The 20,498-nt window shown below is 51.2% G+C and overlaps 7 protein-coding genes across 7 annotated transcripts; 5 read left to right on the forward strand and 2 right to left on the reverse strand.

Moving 5' to 3' along the window:
- Positions 1–2,553: 2,553 nt before the first annotated feature.
- Positions 2,554–4,812, forward strand: PC9H_006871 (uncharacterized protein; the record flags this gene model as incomplete). Its single annotated transcript, XM_036776410.1, has 17 exons — positions 2,554–2,585; positions 2,639–2,747; positions 2,801–2,865; positions 2,995–3,084; positions 3,149–3,158; positions 3,214–3,231; positions 3,283–3,308; positions 3,372–3,389; positions 3,460–3,484; positions 3,536–3,560; positions 3,614–3,625; positions 3,681–3,696; positions 3,757–3,796; positions 3,857–3,982; positions 4,033–4,128; positions 4,504–4,674; positions 4,744–4,812. 17 exons carry the CDS (start codon positions 2,554–2,556, stop codon positions 4,810–4,812), a joined length of 948 nt encoding a protein of 315 aa, XP_036632429.1.
- A 538-nt stretch (positions 4,813–5,350) lies between these two features.
- RPL8B (60S ribosomal protein L8B) lies at positions 5,351–6,633 on the reverse strand (the record flags this gene model as incomplete). The annotated part of the gene is made up of 5 exons (XM_036776411.1): positions 5,351–5,483; positions 5,543–5,832; positions 5,887–6,149; positions 6,206–6,326; positions 6,631–6,633. The coding sequence occupies 5 exons, from the start codon at positions 6,631–6,633 to the stop codon at positions 5,351–5,353; spliced, it is 810 nt and encodes a 269-aa protein (XP_036632430.1).
- A 564-nt stretch (positions 6,634–7,197) lies between these two features.
- Positions 7,198–8,460, forward strand: PC9H_006873 (uncharacterized protein; the record flags this gene model as incomplete). Its single annotated transcript, XM_036776412.1, has 2 exons — positions 7,198–8,022; positions 8,086–8,460. 2 exons carry the CDS (start codon positions 7,198–7,200, stop codon positions 8,458–8,460), a joined length of 1,200 nt encoding a protein of 399 aa, XP_036632431.1.
- Positions 8,461–8,981: 521 nt separating this feature from the next.
- PC9H_006874 (uncharacterized protein) lies at positions 8,982–9,461 on the forward strand (the record flags this gene model as incomplete). Its single annotated transcript, XM_036776413.1, has 2 exons — positions 8,982–9,359; positions 9,426–9,461. The coding sequence occupies 2 exons, from the start codon at positions 8,982–8,984 to the stop codon at positions 9,459–9,461; spliced, it is 414 nt and encodes a 137-aa protein (XP_036632432.1).
- A 195-nt stretch (positions 9,462–9,656) lies between these two features.
- PC9H_006875 (uncharacterized protein) lies at positions 9,657–11,953 on the reverse strand (the record flags this gene model as incomplete). Its single annotated transcript, XM_036776414.1, has 7 exons — positions 9,657–9,863; positions 9,917–10,262; positions 10,318–10,365; positions 10,424–11,239; positions 11,292–11,517; positions 11,569–11,821; positions 11,882–11,953. The coding sequence occupies 7 exons, from the start codon at positions 11,951–11,953 to the stop codon at positions 9,657–9,659; spliced, it is 1,968 nt and encodes a 655-aa protein (XP_036632433.1).
- A 526-nt stretch (positions 11,954–12,479) lies between these two features.
- PC9H_006876 (uncharacterized protein) lies at positions 12,480–13,178 on the forward strand (the record flags this gene model as incomplete). Its single annotated transcript, XM_036776415.1, has 3 exons — positions 12,480–12,756; positions 12,816–13,088; positions 13,144–13,178. The coding sequence occupies 3 exons, from the start codon at positions 12,480–12,482 to the stop codon at positions 13,176–13,178; spliced, it is 585 nt and encodes a 194-aa protein (XP_036632434.1).
- A 398-nt stretch (positions 13,179–13,576) lies between these two features.
- On the forward strand, positions 13,577–14,933 carry PC9H_006877 (uncharacterized protein; the record flags this gene model as incomplete). Its single annotated transcript, XM_036776416.1, has 5 exons — positions 13,577–13,688; positions 13,754–14,034; positions 14,091–14,184; positions 14,253–14,581; positions 14,634–14,933. The coding sequence occupies 5 exons, from the start codon at positions 13,577–13,579 to the stop codon at positions 14,931–14,933; spliced, it is 1,116 nt and encodes a 371-aa protein (XP_036632435.1).
- Between the last annotated feature and the right edge of the window lie 5,565 nt (positions 14,934–20,498).

Raw genomic sequence — 20,498 nt, forward strand, 5'->3', positions numbered from 1 at the left:
CCGCCTCGACATGCGCATTCACCAATGAAATCAAGATTAGGAGCCAATCTGTACTGTGCTCAACTGTGCTTCCTACTATTGAAGTCGACGACGATACCCGATTTGCGCTGTACTTCTTATCAACTTATCATGGACAACAACGCTTTGGCGCGTAGATAAACCCAGAGAACTTCAAAGTCCCTCGCAAAGTTACCACCCACCCCCTAGTACTTGCGGAGAGATGCTGGCCTGGATCGGTTCTGGAGTCATCCGATTATCCCTTGGAAAGGTTCTTATGTCGGCATCGAGATGTCGCCGTGCTATAGCTTCGTCGTTGTGGGCGGTGAGCAGACTGTTCCCTTTTCTTGCATGCGATTTCATTCAATGATTGTGCCAGGCGGGACGGCGGACGGGCAATGCCATTCCAAACAGGCGGACAGAGGACCCCGAAATTCGGGTTCTAGTCATTGAATCTGGTGGATTGCGCGTACCGCATGCTTGTGACAGTGCATCCCAACCAGATACCGAGCGTGCAGCGGGCAGTGGTGAAGGCGCGCTAGATACCGAAGTGCATTTTTTATTCCGAAGTTATCTATGCCTGCCTGGCTTTCCTGGAACTTCACGACGACACCCCAGGCTGTTCTCGGGGGCAAGTCTTTCCTCTATCGTAGGGGGCACATTATGGGAGGCTCCTCTTCGACAAGTGAGTTAGAAGGCCTCTGCCCCGGCTATGCTAACTCCTGAGTCCTGCCTCGGCAGATGGTATGGTTTACGCGAGAAGGTCCGCTGAAGACCACGACTGCTGAAGACCATGACAGGATCCAATATCACTGGCGATGAAGGAGATACGCGTCGTGGAGGCTTCCATTATCGTTGAGTCCACCCGTTTGCTCGTCCAGTGCACACATCGTTGATTGGGAGTGTCATTGACCACATATTCCCCCAGCTCACCCGCAAGTCCTTGTGTATGTTACTGCTGAGACAGCGGCGGAGCTAGCCATGCAGTGCGGGCGTATTGTTCAAGTGTCTCGTAATTGATTCATTTGATGGGTGTCTTGTCTCTTGCTCGTTATACTTCTGAAGTCTAGGTCCACCGAGGCGCAAACACTCCTTGATGGCCGACCATACAGGTGATAGTCGCGCCTCGGACGTGTCTACGTCACAAATGCAGCCAGTATGGACTTCGGGATGCCCGCGGGCGCGCTGAGTGGCTTAATACTTTTCGCAGCGCGACCCTAGTGCAGCTTCGCAGCCCAGCGGCGTAGATTGACTTTGTCGCCACCGATGGTGTCCATTAGATCACGAACTACATGGTCCGAATGCTCGGCGCAAGTGGCGCCTAGCCCGACGGTGCATCATTGAAGGTAACGAAGCCGCGAAGGTTGCTTGCTCCAGAATTACTGTCGCCTGTTTCCCGAGTACGTCCAAATGTCCTGCTTTGCCGTCTTTGCGGAGTACTGAACACATTTCGCGGATAAATACATACATAGGTTTATGAGAGAATAATATTGCGCGTCCGACGTTCCAGAATCCATGCTGGCTGCATATGCTGCAGCCGGTCCGCATCGCTGACCTTCCAGCTTCTCTCGCTGATCAGCTATCCCGCTCCATTGAGTCGGTGACGACGTTCCATGGAACACGCATTCCGCCGAGCTTCGAGATTGACTGTCTGACGGGGAAAGCTTCTCTTTTGAAAATTGAAATGCTCCACTGGCGCCATCCGCTTTATTGTAGCTAATCATCCCGTCGAAGGCTCCAGCTCAAGCCGTTGAAGGGACCACTACACGACAAGCAGAGCACATAGGACGCTGTTGCGACATCACCGCTTATGTGGCCACTTCCACCTCCAGTTTCTCTGCTTTGTTTTCGTCCCTCACATCACCGTAGGTGGTCCTGCTCCTTATACTCTATGAAAAAGCTTAAGGCTCGAGCATACCTTGAGGCTCGACTTCTGTGCTTCTGTGCCTTACATGCGGCAACTCGTCTATCTCGGGCCCGCTCAAAACGCAATTTTTACCTGACCACGGCTGCCTTTGTTCTTGATTCAACGAGCACTTGGGCGTCGACCGCATTCCCTCTCCTCCTCCAGCGCGCGGAGTGGTCTCATGTCGCGGTCAACACTTGACACATCAATGTACCTGATTGATCCCTTCACAACTGCTGTCGGACAGACAGCACTTCCATATAACATCGCTCTGTGCTTGCCGCTGTCATCAATAGCGCGGATCCCTTCCCTGGTTGCTTCGGCGTCTCCTCTTACCGCGCTTAAGCGCACATGCACCTCGGGATATCCAATAAAGCAGTCCCGTAGCCTGATCCTGCCAGACAAGTGACTCCAACCTCGTGGACGGGCCCCAGCGGAAGCGTTAGTCTCCGAACTGGACTTTCCAATCGTAAGTTCCACGCAGAAATTTGATGAAGGCACGATGAAAAAGAGGGAAGAGAAGGTGGGCCGTCCATTGCTTTTATATCCTGCGCATGCTGCTACAATCCCGATTCCTGCCTTCCCGCCCCCTCGCTTTCGCTGCTCCGCTTCACTCCTTTACACGACGAGGACTAAGTTATATTATTTAAATGTCGTCTCCCCGCATCCATATTGACGATACGTATGTGCAACGGGTTCTTGTTCGGTTTATTACTGACATTCAGTTTGAAATAGGTTCGGCGCTGCGTTTGTGGGCGTGATCGTCGCAGCTGTGTTAGCAACTGTTTATGATTTGTTTATTGCATATTTGAGCTCACTCTTCGTCGTGCTAGGCTGCATGGTGGTGAGTTGTTCATTGCGAGGGGGCTGTATTCCAAAACTGACATGTCGACATAGTATCGTGTGCTCAAGCCTGGTACTATTTCACGCATCAAAACGACAAGTGGCTCGTTAAGACGCTTGTACGTGCATCAATTAATGCCTCTTTAGACTCACGTAAGGACTTTCGTCTTTGAAGGTATCGTTCGTCATGTTATTCGACACCATTCATCAAATTTTGATATCACACACTGGTTTGTCGCCTCACATAGGCATATCCTGCAGCAATTTACATCCTCTGTAGTGTATACATACCTCGTTTCCAATTACAACAACCAAGAACAACTTAAATACCTCGTTTGGTTCGTACTTTTACCGTCTTCACGTTCTTGAGCCGTCAGAGCTGACATTTTGCCTGAACGGTAGGAGTGTTCTTGTACGTTTCTCCTTATGCTTAGGCTTCGTCTCATTCTGACCTGAAACGGTACTAGGTGGAAGTTCTCTTCAATGTCCGTATCTTCTCTCTTACCTTCAACTTCCAAAAGCTGACTTCGTAGCAGGGATTTACTGCGTTCTTGGTTCAAAGGTCGGTTCCCACTCAGCTCAAACCGGGAACTTGCTGACTCTTTGTCCATCCTCAGTTTCTTAGCACGGCGGGTTTGGCAGCGTAGGTTATGTCTAGGGGTATCATTTTAGAACTGTTGATGACACTTGTCTCACCTTCTAGTGAGCGGCAGGAACGTCTGGTTAACGGGCCTAGTGGTAAGTCGCGCGATGGTTTCGATCTTCTGGACTGTGGCTAATATGACTCAGGCTTTTCTCGTGCTGAGTGAATTCGGTATGTATTCCTGTGTGGCGCAGATTGGTTGCTGACTTCTAAGGTCAATGAAGGTTGTGTGCTCGGTGAGTATTCCCCACTCATGACCAGCGAACGATCCTGACGAGCTGATACCAATAGCATTTGCCGCCCTTTCGTACGCACTCCACATCTCTCCTTCCCCCCTCTACTTATCACTAATATCCATTATATATAGGTTACGCTTTACAACTTACGAACAACTCGCTACGCTTAAGGTTTGCCCGTTGATCTAGCTGCTGCGATATGTCCGAGTTATCTAAGTATCGAACTACCAGGAACTCTCAATTACTGTCAACGCTCTGGGAGCTGCTGGCGATGTCGTGATTGCCTTCGCCCTTTGTGTGCTCCTCCATCGCTCGCGTACAGGCTTTCAACGTTCGGATTCCATGATCAATAAGCTGGTACGTGCGGCTTCCGCCTTTGCTGCTCCTCTGACACACAAATTTCCTAGATTATCTTCGCTGTCAACACCGGCGTTCTGACGAGTCTGTGCGCCATCGCGTCTCTCATCTCGGCAAGTCTCGCCTCGTCGTGCCCATCCGGAATCGTATGCTCATCTTCAGAATTGTGGAATAGATCGCAGTCGCGCCGGGTACCTTCTTATACATCGCCTTCTTTTTCTGTCTTGGAAGACGTACGTCCGATGTCGAGGCGCGCACGTCAGAGACTAACGGCGTTCCATTGGCAGTGTACTCAAATTCTCTCCTCGCGACGCTGAACGCTCGCAAGATGATCCGTGCTGCCTCTGGAGGTATCCAAAGCACAAGCGAGCACAACAATATATCCTTCCGCGAGATACCTGCGACCAAGTCGTTGAAGAGCATCGCTCGCTTAAACAAGGCACGTTACGTCCCCCTCCTTCCCCCTCCATTTCCCCCCTCTTTCCACGACTTCCGTACTCAAACCAAAACCCAATCAACAGCGCCCGACCCAGACGAACATCTCCATCATGATCGATACCACGAAAGAGTTCGCCACCGACGTCGAGCCTTCCACCCAAAGCCAGCAGATGGACGATATTACGGATGCGCTGGAGATGGAGATCATGTCTACTATCGCTGATGAAGAGAAGCAATCCGGGTCGTCCAATATGGTACGTCCCCTCCCCCCGAACATACCTACAAACCTCTTTGATACTGAATCGCTCTCTGCGTATTTGCAGTCTCTCGACTCGACGTCGAAGGTGACGTTTATCTATGAAGGAGAGGGGAAAGTGACGGAACAAGTGTAAGGAAGGCGGAGATCCCTCAACTGTGCAGGGCTTTGGAAGCATGGTCAACGAGTTAAATAACATGAAGCTAGAAATGTTCTGAGAATCTTGTGGATAACCCATAAAAATGTAGATAATGATATAATCTTGTTGCTACTACGTAGCCTCTGTGGGTCAGGACAGAAGTTGAGGACTCTCAGCGGCTCGCTGTTTCTGCCAGCCTCCATGCGACGACGGTACCCTCGTGCCGCTCAACAAAAGCGTTTTAAGGTAGTCCAACCTACACCCTCGACAGGCATCCCGTTCTATTCTACTGGGACACGACTAGTACAGAATACATGGTGCGTGAGATGTGGCTTATTCATCTGGGTTACAGCTACCGCTTCATAAAGCCTATGTGAGGAGTAGGACTGCACTCTATGGTCATGATAACAGGTACCAGAAGGTGAGCAACCGCGCGAAGGATTTTGATGTGACTGGAGCATACAACATGAGGACGTAGGTAAACGTGCATACTTCATACTGTTTGTCGAATATATCATACGGTAATGAACGAAGCTTAGAGCTTGCCGAGGGAAGCAGCGGCGACGCTCTGTCCGGCAGCCTTGGCACGCTTGCGCATCATCTGGGTTGACTTGTTGCCGCGGAGACCTCCGCCCCATTGGCGGCGTTGCTCCTCGTACTTGTCAGAGCTACATAGACAAAGAAATTGATAAACCAAAACGCACACCGAATGTGGAGGGATACGTACAAGTTGGACTTGGCGGCGCTGACCAAAGTAGCAAGCTCGCGCTGGTCTTCGCTCTTCACGTCCTGGAGCGCAACGACGGCAGCGGTCTTCTTGTGGACGACTGTGCCGAGGCGGGCCTTGCCCTTGACGATGACGTAGGGGACACCCATCTTGCGGCAGAGGGCGGGGAGGAAGACAACAAGCTCGATGGGGTCAACATCGTGGGCAATGACAACGAGAGAAGCCTTCTTGGCCTCAACGAGGGCGACAATGTGGTTCAATCCGTACTTGACGAAGAGGGGCTTCTTCTCCTGTATCATGGATACATTCAATACACTGTGATCTCCGTAACTACGTGAACTTACGTCTTTGGTGTCTTTTCCGTCAGCAGCTGCGGCAGCAGCAGCCTCAAGACGGGTCTTCTTCTCGACCTTGGACTCAGGACGGTACTTGTTGAGGAGCTTGAAGAGCTGAGTGGCGGTGTTCTTGTCGAGGGTGTGGGAGAACTGCGCGATGGCGGGGGGAACCTTCAAGCGTTGGTGGAGGATGACCTTCTGGCGCTGAAGACGGACGTATTCAGGCCACTTGACGAAGCGGGTGAGGTCGGTGGTGGGGCGGATGTCCTGACCTATTCACATCACGATGTTATAGACCCAGTAATAGATCCATCGCAGCGCAACATACCAATGCCAAAGTTCTTTGGGGTGGACTCGAAGAGAGGGTTCTTCGCTGCCTTCTTGGATTTGCTGGCGCCGAATGGGGCGGCAGCGGGCTTCTTGCCGGATCCTGCTTTGGCTTTGGGGGGCTGGTCATTGAGACGAGGTTAGCTACGAGCATTCTGAAAATGCAAGCAAGCGTCCCCCGGAGCTCTAGCGCAAGCGTTTTACGGCAAGCCCAGCATTGATATCGCTACCCGATAAGAGGCTCTCAGTGAGCGTTATACAAGATATTTTGCGATGCTGAAATGGTTCTAACGGAAAAAGTCAACGAACTGGGCCGTCAAGTGCATCTGAAGTGAAGGCTTACCATCCATCCTTTGGAATTGATGTAGAGGATGGAGAACAACTGCTATGGCTCCTGGGATGGGCGTTGCGGACGTTGATGCTCACCATTTTCAAGTTTCGAGGTCAGGCCGGCGGTGAGGTCTTGAGGAGGAGGTTTGAGGATTCGTTGCGATCGTCAAGGGAGTGCAGTCGCCGTGGCTGAAAGGTTCACACGCGCGGGCGTCTAAAGCTCAGGGGGGGTCGACTGGTATCCTTCAACCTCAACCTCAACTCTTCGCTCTGATTCCTCTTCTACAGTCACCGAGCCCGACCGAACGAATACTTCGGAGCAGTATAACCTTCTATTTCCCCCATTTGTGCCCGTTGCGCGCTTTCCGTGAGGCAAGGATTATAGATTAGGTGCTGCGCTTTTTCGACGTCGCGAACAACAGGCCAGGCGTGTACCGATGGAGGAGTGCTTCACGAGAACAACGTGCTGACTTGGACCGTGAGTCTTGCTTTCTCCGTGATTCCCCTTCACATTAGCCTGAACAGGCAAAGAACATTTAGCCACAATGACTTGCGTGGCCACAGGCTGAAGTATGACCACATAACCACATGCATGGGCCTGGCGAGTATTTAAGTGAGCAGCCCAGCATCCTTATTCCGCATCACCTTTCCACCTCGACCTCGATGTATCCCAACGCTGTGCGAATTGAAGAATACAACAAAATCTTCGATTTTCTGGATGCCCAGTCTCTCTTTCGCCTCGAGCCAGATCCCAGGCAATGGAAATTTCTGCCAGCGGATGTTCTCTACCAATCCTTTGTTCTGCAGGCCGAATTTTGGTGTTCCACACCTTATGTCCTCGCCGTCGTCCTAAGGAACGAACCCATGGAGCGCTTATATCTTGTCAGACGGCTGGCTATCTCCTTCGACGGCTGCGACGCACCAATTAACCATTCGCCTTACCTTGACTGGCTCCTCAACAACCTTCCGAACCTCGAATCCGTCCAATTTCGGGACTCAACACGCTCGTTTGCAGACGATTACTTGACATTCTTTCACGGAAAACTTCCCGAGCCTATCATGTCCGACCACAACGCTCATTGCCGACGGGCCTCGCTCAAGGAACTAATTTGGAAGAGCTCGATTCGCATGATGGATTCGTTCGTTCGGTTCCTGCATACTCAACCAGAGATAACCCGTCTGGAATTCAACAGTCTCTACCCACCCTCCGCGGACATTACCTTTCACCCAGGTGCTCTCCCGAACCTCCAAGTCTTGCACTGTACATCGTGTTTCAGCACTCTGCTCTTGCCTGGCCGCCCTATCTCGCATCTGCAGGTTTCAATGTCCTTGCTTGCGAACAGCGACACTGCTTTGTTCCCTTCATGTGATGATACGGACTCGGTCCAAGTTCTATCTGTTGGCCTGGACCAGTATTCTATTGATGTTTTCTACGAGTTTATCTCCCACTTCAGGAACCTGAAGACTCTCACAGTAGTTGCTCCTCACGTGCGTCAATCTCTTGCTCCCCCTTCCCAACGCTCACATTAACTCTCTCTTCCTTCCTATTAGATCCTCAACCTAGAAAGGGTCTACCGTTTGATCGCCGTGATCTCAATCGCCTCGCCTAACATCGAATTTATCCGCCTCTGTGGTCCCCTTGTCCCGCAAACATCCTTCCCTTCGCTCCGCATCTTCGGCCCCCTAGACTCCCTCCTCGCCTTCGAATACCTCTTCGATGAGTCCAGGGGCATTTTCTGCCGCGTGTTCCGCGGTAACGTCTTCCACGAGCCGCCCCCGATCTTCGTGAAGTGGACATGCGGGTTGCATAATGAGTGGCTTGGGAACTGGAAGACTGATGCGCAGCAGGTGGAGGTGGATGCCAGGCATTTTGCAGATGTCGGGTCTGCTGCGCGCGGGTGCGCTGGTGCGCCCTCGGTGTTTTGATCACTGGCTGAGGTCGATCAAGAAAGTTTCAAGACTACGTGCGGCAGGACTGCCGCCGCTCTCAGGCGCGGTTCAAATGCAATACTTTGCTCGATGTACGCGTATATGACGACGACTTACATATAATTGCAATATTTGCTTTTCATCATGCGAATTGTTGCTGATATTTTCCTCGTTCAGTCGATAACTCACAATAGCCGCTGATCCAACATAAGATTCCATCCCATGACTAGTGCTTTACGCAAGTCCTTGTGGCCGTATCCGTTCCACAGATTCTCAATTTGCATACGACCCACTATGGGTTTGCTGGGCAACAGTACGATAACGTGCAAGGGAATCAGGCCCAGTGCCGCCTTATGATTCAACGCTCCCATACGGTCGTACACATTTTATGTCTAATATACTTACGTTTAGTCGTACAATCTTGAAGAACCCCTATATTGCGGGTAGCGATCATTGTCGATCGGGATCAACTTGCTTCAAACCTGCTCTATCGTCTACGTACAGGATACATCTTCGCGATGATGTCCAAGTCAATTGTTGACTCCTTCAAGGTGGGAATGGACAGCACCAACACCGAAGCGATAATATCCTGTCTCGCTCCAGATGTTCTCGTCGTAGAGCATGGGTCCAAAGCGCCAGAACTACCATTCCTCGGCATCGAATTCCATGGGTACTCGGGTATGGAGAAGTATCTCGAGGCCCTATCTCAATCGCTGAAGATACACAAATTTGAATACACTGAGTTGTCAGCGAGCAATGCTGGCGATGCCGACGTTGTGTATGTGAAGGGCGCCGGCGAGTTCGAATACAAGGAGACGGGTAAGAAGTGGGAGGAAACGTTCGTCAGTCGATTCGAGATTGTGAAGGGGAAGATAGTCAGATACGAAACATGGGCGGTAAGTGTGGTCGATGTTAAGGACGTGCACTAGTCTGAGGGAAGAGGCATATTCTCGGCTGTGTAGGACCCGCTCTCTGCGTACCTTGCCGCGCAGAAATGATGGAGCCAATCTCTACCGATTCACACAAGCGTCGCCAACGAAAGCAAGACGCGTAGCTCAAGATAATGTTGAGAGCCTCGTTAGACCAGGTCTCGCGTACGCAAGCATGGAATACGATTCAATAACACAGAAAGGTAGCAAACATAGTTTGTAAGGGACAAACAAGCATGTCGTAGTTGTACGTTCATAGACTGTTCAAGCGCCATTTTCGAGACCAAGAACCTCGCTGAAGAACGAAAGCTCTCGTTCAAGAGTGGTTTGAATTGATTTTGCCTGCCTCCATCCGTGGCCTTCGTCGGGGAACAACACGAGTTCCGCTTTCCCTCCCGCAGCTTGGATGGTCTTAACCATGTTGATCATCTGTTCGGCAGGGACTACGGTGTCTTTCGCACCCTGAAGGACCTACAAGAAAGTGTCAGCAACGTAAGTCGACTGAAAACAACTGTGACTCTAACCAAGAGAGGCATCTTGATTTTGTCGACGTGATAAATCGGCGAACGTTCATGCCAGACTTCAGTGATCTCTTCGTACGTTCCGCCCATCAGACGATCACACAAGTAGTACTCAAACTTGTGCAATATCTCGTCGAGCTTCCTCATGTCCGAGATGCCATACTGAGGGGCTCCGGCGGCGAACTCGGTCGGAAGAGTAGTAGCAATTTGAAGGACGGAGTAGCCACCGGCGGAGCCACCGTGAACAACCGCACGGCTCTTGTCCAACAAACCCATCTCATCTAGCTGGAGCACGCTATGATAGGCATCCTGGATGTCCAGGATGCCCCATTTACCGTGAAGACTTTCTCTATATGCACGAGGACGTGAGAAAGCATAGGTAAAAGGCAGACGTGACTACGAACCGGTATGCGCGACCGAAGCCAGTGGATCCGCCGTAGTTGACATCAAGACTAGAGGCAGTGCATGAAGTCAGTGCAATAAGTAAAGGCGTAGATGCCGGAAACATACTATGCCCATCCCCGCGACGTGAAGAACTGCTTTGACCAATCTAGCGCCGAAGGTTCCATGTAGAAAGGTCCGCCATGAATCAAGACGACTACTGGCGGTCGTTCACCGGGAAGACCTCCATCGTACTCCGTATTCTTCGGGCCGTAGTACGTGACATGACAAACTCGATTGTCGGGAGCAAGCTTCAAGGCGTAATATTGAGGTGTGGATATCGAGGCGTGAGGCGGCAAGCCTCCCGGTGATGGAGTGGCTTCGTGGGTAGTAACTGGGCGGACAATTGGTTTCCCGTCGGTACTCAGAACCAGCTCGCTGAGTACCTCGCCAGAGTCAGAAGGCTGCCCGAGCATCACTACCTTTCCCTTTCCGTCTCCATGCATGTACTGGATATGCGCAAAGTCGGTAGGGACCTCAACGAGCGAGCCCTTGACGATGTCGCACACATAAAGTGTTGATCGAGCTTGCCGGAACGAAAGGAATGCTACCGTGGTGGTATTCAGAGCACCTGAACCGTGGCGGCTGAGCCACCATTGCGGAGCGCCGAACTCTTCCTCGATTGGTGTCGGAAGGATGGGAGAAGCCTTGCCAGTGGCCGCCAAATTGATGGGATTGAAGGTGAACTTCCACGGGTTTTGATAGCCACTGCTGTCGCAGAAGAACAGAGTGTTGTCAGAAGCCCAACCTGGGTCCTGAGCGGAAACGGATCCGTGCTCCCCTGCGACATGGGTGGTGGGACCGAGGGAGAGTTGCTGGGTATCTTCGGACACAGAGCAAGGTGCTACGACCCCCGCACTCTGCCAGGGAAGTTCAGGATGATGCCTAAGAATGCGCGGTCAGGATGGGTGAAAAGTGGGAGGATGTTGACACAGACCATTGTTGCCACACCAAGTGTTTTCCGTCCGGACTGAACCTTGCGCATGCATAAAAGTCGGCGCCTTGCACGAGATCGGCGACAGTGCCCTTTCCAGCGTCGATGGTACAAAGCTTGGTAACGACCTTGGCTGGATGTGGGTTTGTATGGTCCTCGGCGGTGCATACAATGAGATTCGGATGTTTGGGGTGTACAGCGAAATCGGCGAAGCGTTGAGCAGGATTCACTACAACTCCTGGTCAGGGTGACCATCTAGGCGAAGCAACTGTCACCTTACCTGGCGTGACCGGCTCGGGAACGGAACCCCTCTCGCAGCGATACACCCGTCCGTCGGTGAAATGGGAGAAATAAAGAACACCGTCGAAGACGATGGCAGCGGCGCCCCCGTATTCGTGCACTTGGGTACGCGCATCCCAGGAATTGTCGAACAAGTGACAAGTCCTCTCACTCTCCTCTGGGCGCTTCTGGGCAAAGTACACCTTGGACGTGACGCGATCAAGGAAAATGTCTTCGGTACCAGCAGAGAGACTCTAGACGTCGCGTCGTAGATGTCAGCGCGCGGCGTCGACCACGAGCCAACCATCCCTTACCTGGGCGGCCACGGATTCAGCGCTGATGGGCGACACCCAGGTCCCGTAAGCAGCAAGGCGGTTTCGACTCATGGTGAGGTGGTCTCATCGGAGTGTTCGACGCTGCTGCGTACTTAAAATCATCATCAAGAAGGATTTCCAGAGTCGGAGGTCCTTGGGGTCGCTGTGATGGTGGGCGTGAGACAAAGTGGTGCGTCTTACTTCCTTGAACTCGTTGAACTTCCATGCGCTGTGACCGGATCGCTCTGGGATCGCATGCTCAACCATGCACACGCTCACAACTTGTTTACACCGCAAGGTGAAACAACGAGATCAACCTCGGGACAGGCGAAGAGTTTGCGCCGCACTGACATGTCTTCTGAATACCACATTTCTCGTGGACGAGCGTTGTATTCCATGCAACGTTCTGGGAGAGACGCAGGCCTGTTCTCCTCCTAATCATACTGCCGTCTCTGTACTTACGAACAAGTGTCTAGGCTACAGCAAGTTCACGGCGTTCGCCGTCGTCCTCGCTATTCTTTGCACCGGTATCAACGTCCACATATTCTTGACGGTAGAAGGACCACAGCCCCCTACGAGATTCATAGATCTCGGCGGTATGAAGCGTCCCAACCAATTCGTTGGCCTCGAGCGGGTTCGCCTACCGGTCGTCGCTCCCGACCCATACAAAATCTCCCCCAACCTGCTCGCTCGAGTCAACAAGTTGGAGCCAAAGCGCGCCTACTCGGATGACCCAAAGAGGTTTGCGGCTTGGGGAAAGATGGTCCCGCCGGAGGACAAGCAATTCAAGGTCACTTCCCAGGCGAGTCCACCATTCGAACATGGGGACTTCGACTCATATCCCATTTCCAGGTCTCCACGATCATCGAGTTTCGGTCAGTTGGCTATAAGATGGAGAATTGCCAGCTGATCGTGACCGTTCCCGTCGACCCAGGCGCCGCGATCGAACTGGGGACTAGTCAGAACCTGGTTGATATCTGGCACGTTGTCACGAACACTCCATCTTGGCCGATAGACCCCAAATCTTTGACATGGGATACCAGGCCCACCCGTGTCTCCAAGATCGGCTCCATTACCATCACACCTGGTACAAACTACACTCACAGCTTCTTCTGCTCACGCGATTCACTCCATGTGTTCGAGTTTGCTGCTGGAAGTGAAGATGTACACATCCAGTGGTCGCAAGGCCACAATCGTCCAAATCCAGGTACGCCCCTTATCTCTTCGAACCCAGGTTCTCGGACTGAATCACTCGGCCTCAGTGGTGACGATGGCCCAGCGCGCATCAATCGTGTGAAGGACAGTTTGATGACCCAATGGCCTGTGCATCATCTTTGTTCGGCATCTTACAACCAATAAATGTCGCTATTTTTAGCTCCGAAGATGTTCTTGCCGTCACCGAGAATACATGAGTTCACCCACCAATCTCGTTCACTGCGCGTTATCTTCCTTGATTCGGCTTCCATTTGCTTCTCGTTTGCTTCCCGATCTCAAGTATCCAACAAATATCAATTTAAGATCAGAATATGATGATTTTCGTGGCTCTACAGGAACAATATCGTGACACGTGTAGATTCGGGGTGCTGTACAATGATAAGTGATGCTGCCCAGCAATACGGTACACTTTGGCAAAATAGCTCGGGTGTCTTTTCACTGTGCTATCATCTCTTTGACACGATATCCACTTGCATCCACATGTCTGACCCGTCCAATTCCACCTACTTTAGACCCGTTGGAGAGACTAACGATGAAATATTCCTAGAGAAGACCTTCTTGGCTAGCGGATATCTCACAGGCTTAGGCTTCGGTAGGACATCGCATACTCGGAATGTCGAATTGACCAGTACTGATTTCTCTTCGTCACCTTCACAGGTGTTCAACTCACTCTGTATGGCGCCTGCGTTCGAATTCTCCTGCAACGGAAGAAGCGGGCTCCTTTCATATACTTCCTTATTGGATATATCACTGTCCTGTGCGCGATGAACACCATATGGACTGGCACTTCAGCCTACGGTCTTCAGCTCACCTTCATCGAGAATCGTAATTATCCAGGCGGGCCCCTTGGATTTCTGCTTGTAGAGTTCTCCCTTCCAGTCAATGTCCTGGCGTTGGCATCATACATCATAGGGAACATTTTGGCTGATACCTTATTGGTGAGTGGGTTTTCAAGTTGTGTGCCAAAATATCTAGTCACTGATCATGACTGCAGCTATGGCGTTGCCGGATTATATGGACCGCGTCTTTAGGGAAGAAGATCGATTTTGTCATGATCTTTCCAACCCTAATGCTTGTGGCATCCATCGGTATGTGTATGCCACCAGTTTGAAACCATTGTCAACGTGCTAATGCCTAAATCAATATTTGGCCACAGTGATGGCAATAATATACACTGTCGACACCGCGTCGCCCACAATTGGGTTTTTCAGCAAATCAACCGTCAATTTTGGCACAGTCTTCTTGGCGATCTCTCTGTCCCTCAATATTGTCCTCACACTCATGATTGTTGTACGCATCTGGGGGTACCAACGTCAAGGCCGCTCGGTCTTTGGCAAGAGCTTTGGTCAACATTACACCTCTATCTCCACCGTCTTCGTCGAGTCAGCAGCTATGTATACTATTGTCTCTATCTTGCTGCTCGCCACCTATTCAATCGGACATCCTATCAACCAGATATTCCTTGGTGTGAGTCCCTCGGTTCAGGTCAGTCATTCTGTTGCGTGAAGTCAGTCCATCTTATATAATTGGCCTTTAGATGGTTGCCAACTATTTGATCATATACCGTGTTGCTCAGGGACGAGCATGGACGAGCGACACACTGTTAGCTAAAGGAGGAAACACATCCGCGCCAATTGCCTTCGCGTCCGCCACTGGTGGCTCGATCCCACATTTGGATGGCTCCGGCCGAGAGACAACAGTTGATATCCCACTTTCTCACTTGAAGGAAAGATATAAAGGCAGCCAAGGAAGCAAGTCTACCACAGCTACAGTTGCACATAGCATAGAAACTGATGCTGAAATGGGAACTGTATGGGCGACCAAGACCAATGGATGATTGTTGTATGAATTTATTGCCTGATCAGGATTGTACCGCAATCTGATTTGCATCTAGGGCAGTACTGTAAGGGTTGAACCCTTTCGTTCCGTGCAGTCCGACTTCCCCTATCCCCTATCGCCCCCTCTCCGACTCTTCGGACGCACTCGCACATGACTCGGATGTCACGAACCCGTACCGGACACACGTGATAATGGATCAGACATCTCGGACCGAAGTTTTGTATCTCTTTTGTTTTCAGACTCTAATACTTTGACTATACTAGCACCATTATTTGTTCCTGGTGCCTTTTCGTTTCGGACTTTTCCTTCATCTGATATTTTCTTAGCTACAAAAACCTCCTGTACTCATAGTTAGAAAAACTAAGCTTGTTTCCCCCCTGCATCGAGTCAGATCCTAAGCCGTCCGAAGCTTTCTCCTCAATCCGTTGTCAGAGTTCGTGTTATAGGCGCATCCAAGGAACCCTTTAGGGGCTACTAGGGGCGCATCCACGTGTGTTCCCGGCTATGGGCTTGGGCCGTGCATACATGCGGCCACGCGGACTTCTTGGATTACGGACTAAGTACATATTCGAGCACACTGTAGTTATTACAACCAGACTCATTGCTGTTTGTGAACGCGCGGACGCCGCATGTTCCCCAGTATATATTCCTGTACTGTACATACAGTTACCTTGGTTCAAATATTAGTTCCTTTCCTCACTCGCACCCTCGCCTCTCTATTGAGGTTTCCCTCCATTGCATCCCTTCGCCTCCGCCCGTACCCTTGGTACCCGTGTAGGACTCCTCTTGGAAATACAGGGCACGCAAGAGTGTGGGAGGCGCAGCCAGTAGCTGAAGCCAAGCCCGTACGTCCTCGCTCCCCTCGTTTCCCCCGTGCGTCTACATGGAACCGCGCACCCGCGGGTCCGCATATCCCGAGCCCCCCTGTGAGTGTGGCTCTTAACAGTTCGCCATTGTCTGAGTCCGAGTCCGATCCAAAGCTACTGTCTCCTGTCGTCCTTTATCATTCTCCTGCCGTCCTCATCGTACTATCCGAAGCCGAGTTGTTTGTTCCGCGTTCGAGTGCGTCTGAAGCCATCCGAGGCGTCTGAAGCATCCAAAGCATCCAAAGTTTCTTATACGTTCTTTCTCACTCTTGGACTCATCGTTTATCACACTTAGCTCACTCGGGTGTCGCACAGACTTGTCCTGCCGGAGGCGGACCCTCGCATTTTCATTAGACTATCTACTAGTCTACGTGTATATTCACTACTACAGTACATGTAGGGGCCTCCAGGACCAGATTATTTCGTAGTTGCAACCCATTCTGAAGACCTCTTTCTGTGGCTGAGGCCTTACACATAATATATATTGTAGTAGTGAATATACACGTAGACTAGTACAGTAGATAGTTTAATGAAAATACGAGGGTCCGCCTCCGGCAGGACAAGTCCGTGCAACACCTGAGTGAACTAAGTGTGATAACGATGAGTCCGAGAGTGAGAAGGAACATATAAGAAACTTTGGATGCTTTGGATGGCTTCGGACACGCTTGGATGCGGAACAGACAACTCGGCTTCGGATGGTACGATGAGGACGGCAGGAGAATGATAAGGACAGCAGGAGAAAGTAGCTTCAGATCAGACTCAGACTCGGACAACGGCAGACTCTGACAGCGGATGAGGCGAAAGCTTCGGACGACTTGAGTTCTGACTCAATGTGGGGGGGAAACAAGTCTAATTCTTCTAACTATGAGTACAGAAGGTTTTTGTAGCTAAGAAAATATCAGAAAGGACCGAAACGAAAAGGCACCAGGAACGAATAATGGGGCTAGTATAATCAAGTATTAGAGTCCGAGAACAAAAGAGATATGAAACATTGATCCGAAATGTCTGATCCGTTATCACGTGTGTCCGGTACGGGTTCGTGACATCCGAGTCATGTGTGAGTGCGTCCGAGGAGTCGGAGAGGGGTCAATAGGGGATAGGGGAAGTCGGACTGCACGGAACGAAAGGGTTCAACCCTTACAGGACACGATGAGGGCATCGTCTAATACAATGAACCGGACCATCGCTGTAAGGGCAACCTCAAGATAGCCGCACAGTGCAAGCCTAGCAGAGGGAGAATCCAAAGAGATGAATAAGACTAACTGCAATACATGAGAGAGCTGCTCACCTAGCAGAGGGAGAATCCAAAGAGAACAGGATAAGGATTCTCCATGCTAGGAAGCGAAGTATATACTGTAGTAGCGTGGGAGGAATGAAGGGTAACTGTACAGTACACCAGCCACAGGTACGAACGAATATCACAAGGTACGAGGGGGCATGTGATAATGAAGTGGAAGGGGAATGTACAGGAGTCGTGCCAGCGACCTGGGGAAGTGGGGACAAGGAGTAATGAAGTGGGAAAGGAGGATAGAGGTAGCCCGGACGAGCCCCGAAGTGTATCTACGAGTCCGAGCGAGTCCGAGGCGAGTCCGAAGCGCGGGAAGACTTCGGAGTCACCGGACGGGGCTCGGATGCGAAGGGAGTGAACGGAAGGGAAGCAGAGAGAACATGACACTGACCCACGGGTTAAGGATGGACTCTAGTTGGAGTCCAGTCAGAGTTCTGGACTCAGATGAGAGTCAAGTCAGAGTTCTGGACTCAGATGAGAGTCAAGTCAGAGTCAGGTCAGAGTCAGGTCAGAGTTGACATGTTTCACAGGCCAAAACCATCTGGAGTGGAATTGACTCTATATAGACTCTACCTGGAGTTTCAGAGTTGATCCAGACTCAGACTGCACTCAAGTTGGACTCCATCCAAATCCAGGTTCACTCTGGCTACCAGAGTTACTCAGAGTGGAGCTGGAGTGGAGCTGGAGTTTAACCATAGTCTAGTGAGAGCCAGGTCAGAGTTCAGCCATATAAAATGTGGCAATCTTGGCAAGTTGGGCTAAGAGTCTGGGTTGAATTTATACTGATTTTGATTCTCATATTACTCGGCAATGGAGCCTTCTAATATCAAATCAATCACAGATATTGTTATTTTTTTTTTCTATGGAGTAAGTTAGAGGTTATTACACAACTGTTGACTCTCTTCTGAAGCATGTGTACATTAGTAGATTCCTATTGTTCAAATCACAAGTTCAATTGCATTTGTAATGACTCTTATCTGAGTCTATCTGAGTCTCAGTGTTCTTTGGAATGGGTGCATAATATTATCAGATTATAAGATTAAGAGTTTATATAACTTACTCCCATGTGACTAATCCAATCTGAGTCTATTTAGTGTACTACTCTGAGTAGCATTTAAATTGTTTAATAATTTACCAGAACTTCAAATCACCACTTCATACATGACTTATTGAACTATTTGATTGTGAATTAACACACAGAGTCATTCTGTAAGGGGACACCTCTATTTTCTCCTATTCCCCTGTCCCTCTCCCTTCCTCCTCATTCCTTTCTCCCTTCCTTCATCCCACGGACTCTTACTTACATCCCTTTCATTCCCTTTCGTTCCTGTAACGACCGTGTAGAAGATGTCAAGCCGCTCAAGTGGGGGAGCTTGTATCCCTAGCGAGAGGGTCCCGTGGCCTCGGGAAAGGGGATCGCCTGTGACCCAGGCTATGGGGAGGATGACCCACTCGGGGGATGGGCAAGGTCAGTTCACGTGCGGGGTAACGTAGGAGTAAGAGTAAAGTGTTACATTGTCGGGTTTTTAATATCTAGTGATAACTACCATGATGACTACTTCTATGTAAGGTAGGTACACCGTCGTCACAGCTCCCCTTTGCTCCCTTTCCTTTCCCCATGGAGAATCCTTATCCTATTCTCTTTGGATTCTCCCTCTGCTAGGCCTGCACTGTCGGCCATCTTGAGGTTGCCCTTACACATTCAGGACAAGTGTAATCTATCTGAATTCTTGATAGAGTTTTGGGTTCAATCTAGATAGAGTCTAAACTGACTCTGGATGAGTGGAGTCCAACCGTAGTCTGAGTGGACTCTCACTCAACTCAGATAGACTCTGCTTGGAGTGTAGTCAGAGTCCCAGAGTCCAGTCAGAGTCCAGTCAGACTCATACAGACTCTACTTAGACTCTCAGAGTTCAGTCAGAGTTGAGTCAGACTCAACCTAGACTCAGCTCAGACCCGTGGGTCAGTGTCATGTACACGAAGCAGAAAGGTAAGGGGGCGAGAGGGAAGGAAAGGGAATGAAGGGAATGTAGATAATAGTCCATGGGATGAAGGAAGGGAGAAAGGAAACGAAGGAGGAAGGGAGAGGGACAGGGGAATAGGAGAAAATAGGAGTGTCCCCTTACATCACCCCCCCTTCAAGGTTGCGGCGACCCGACACGAAGATTCCTGCCTGCCGCGCCATGAATTCACCAACCCCGAAACTCTGGATTGCTGTGAGAAGATGTCGAAGTACGACTGCGCGGAGCCCGGAGCCTTCCGACTGCGCCAACGCTCCCAGGACTGGTCCAGTGCTGCAGGAGTCATCCGGAGAGGTAGAGCAGTCGTCGGATTCACCGGACTCGTCCGGAGTACGCGTACTGCGTCCGGGTGATGATCATGGAAGTCCTTGACCTTCCGGGCGGCATGCTGGAGGTTGCTCGCGGGCTCCCAGGAGTCGTGCTCGATACCATAGCCTCGCCAGCACACCAGATACTTCAGGACCCGACCGAACTGTCTGCTATTTCGGACCTCTTCTACCTCATGCTCCTCTTCTCCGTCAACGAGCTGCGGAGGTGGCGGAGCGACAGGGCGTCTACCCGGGATGGGGTCCGGCACAAAGGGAGAGAGTTTGACCACGGGGAAGACAGGATGGAGACGGGATAAGCCCGGAGGGAGCTGGAGCCGGTACGCTGCCTTGCCAACCTTCCGGACGACCTTGTAAGGACCAAGTCGTGCATGTCCGAGTTTCCGGGAGGGTCGGGCAAGGTTGATGTCCGACGAGTCCAACCAGACCTTGTCACCCGGTTGGTACTCCGGAGTGGGAGTCCGACGCTGATCGTAGTAGCGCTTCATGTCGTCCTGAGCCTTGACCAATGCGGACTGAGCCTCGTCAACTGCGGATTTCATCCGGTCTACGAACTCGTTTGCGGACTCCATCCGAGACGGTGGCTGATGAGGTTCGAACCCGAGACGAGGATGACGGCCGGTATCCAGGAGGAAGGGTGACTGCTGAGTGGACGCATGGACCCGGTTGTTGTACGCAAACTCCGCCATAGGTAGGAGGCGAGCCCAGTCGTCCTGACGCTCTCCGACAAAGATCCGGAGATAGGACTCGAGTTCCTGGTTGGTCCGTTCCGTCTGTCCGTCGGACTGAGGGTGGTACGCAGTGGAGGCAGCCAGCTTGATTCCGAGCATCCGGTAGACTTCTCGGGTGAACTCTGCGACGAATTGCGGACCCCGGTCAGACACAACGGACCAAGGGAGTCCGTGCAGCTTCCAGACGTTCTGCAGGTACAAGTTTGCGGATCCGAGGGCAGACACTGTGATGTGAGTCGGAATGAAGTGGGCACATTTGCTTACAGAGTCGACCACATTCATGACAGCGTCAAATCCATCGGACTCCGGAAGCTCGACGATGAAGTCAACA

The sequence above is a fragment of the Pleurotus ostreatus genome (assembly GCF_014466165.1).
Source record: "Pleurotus ostreatus strain PC9 chromosome Unknown scaffold_4, whole genome shotgun sequence".
NCBI lineage: Eukaryota > Fungi > Basidiomycota > Agaricomycetes > Agaricales > Pleurotaceae > Pleurotus > Pleurotus ostreatus.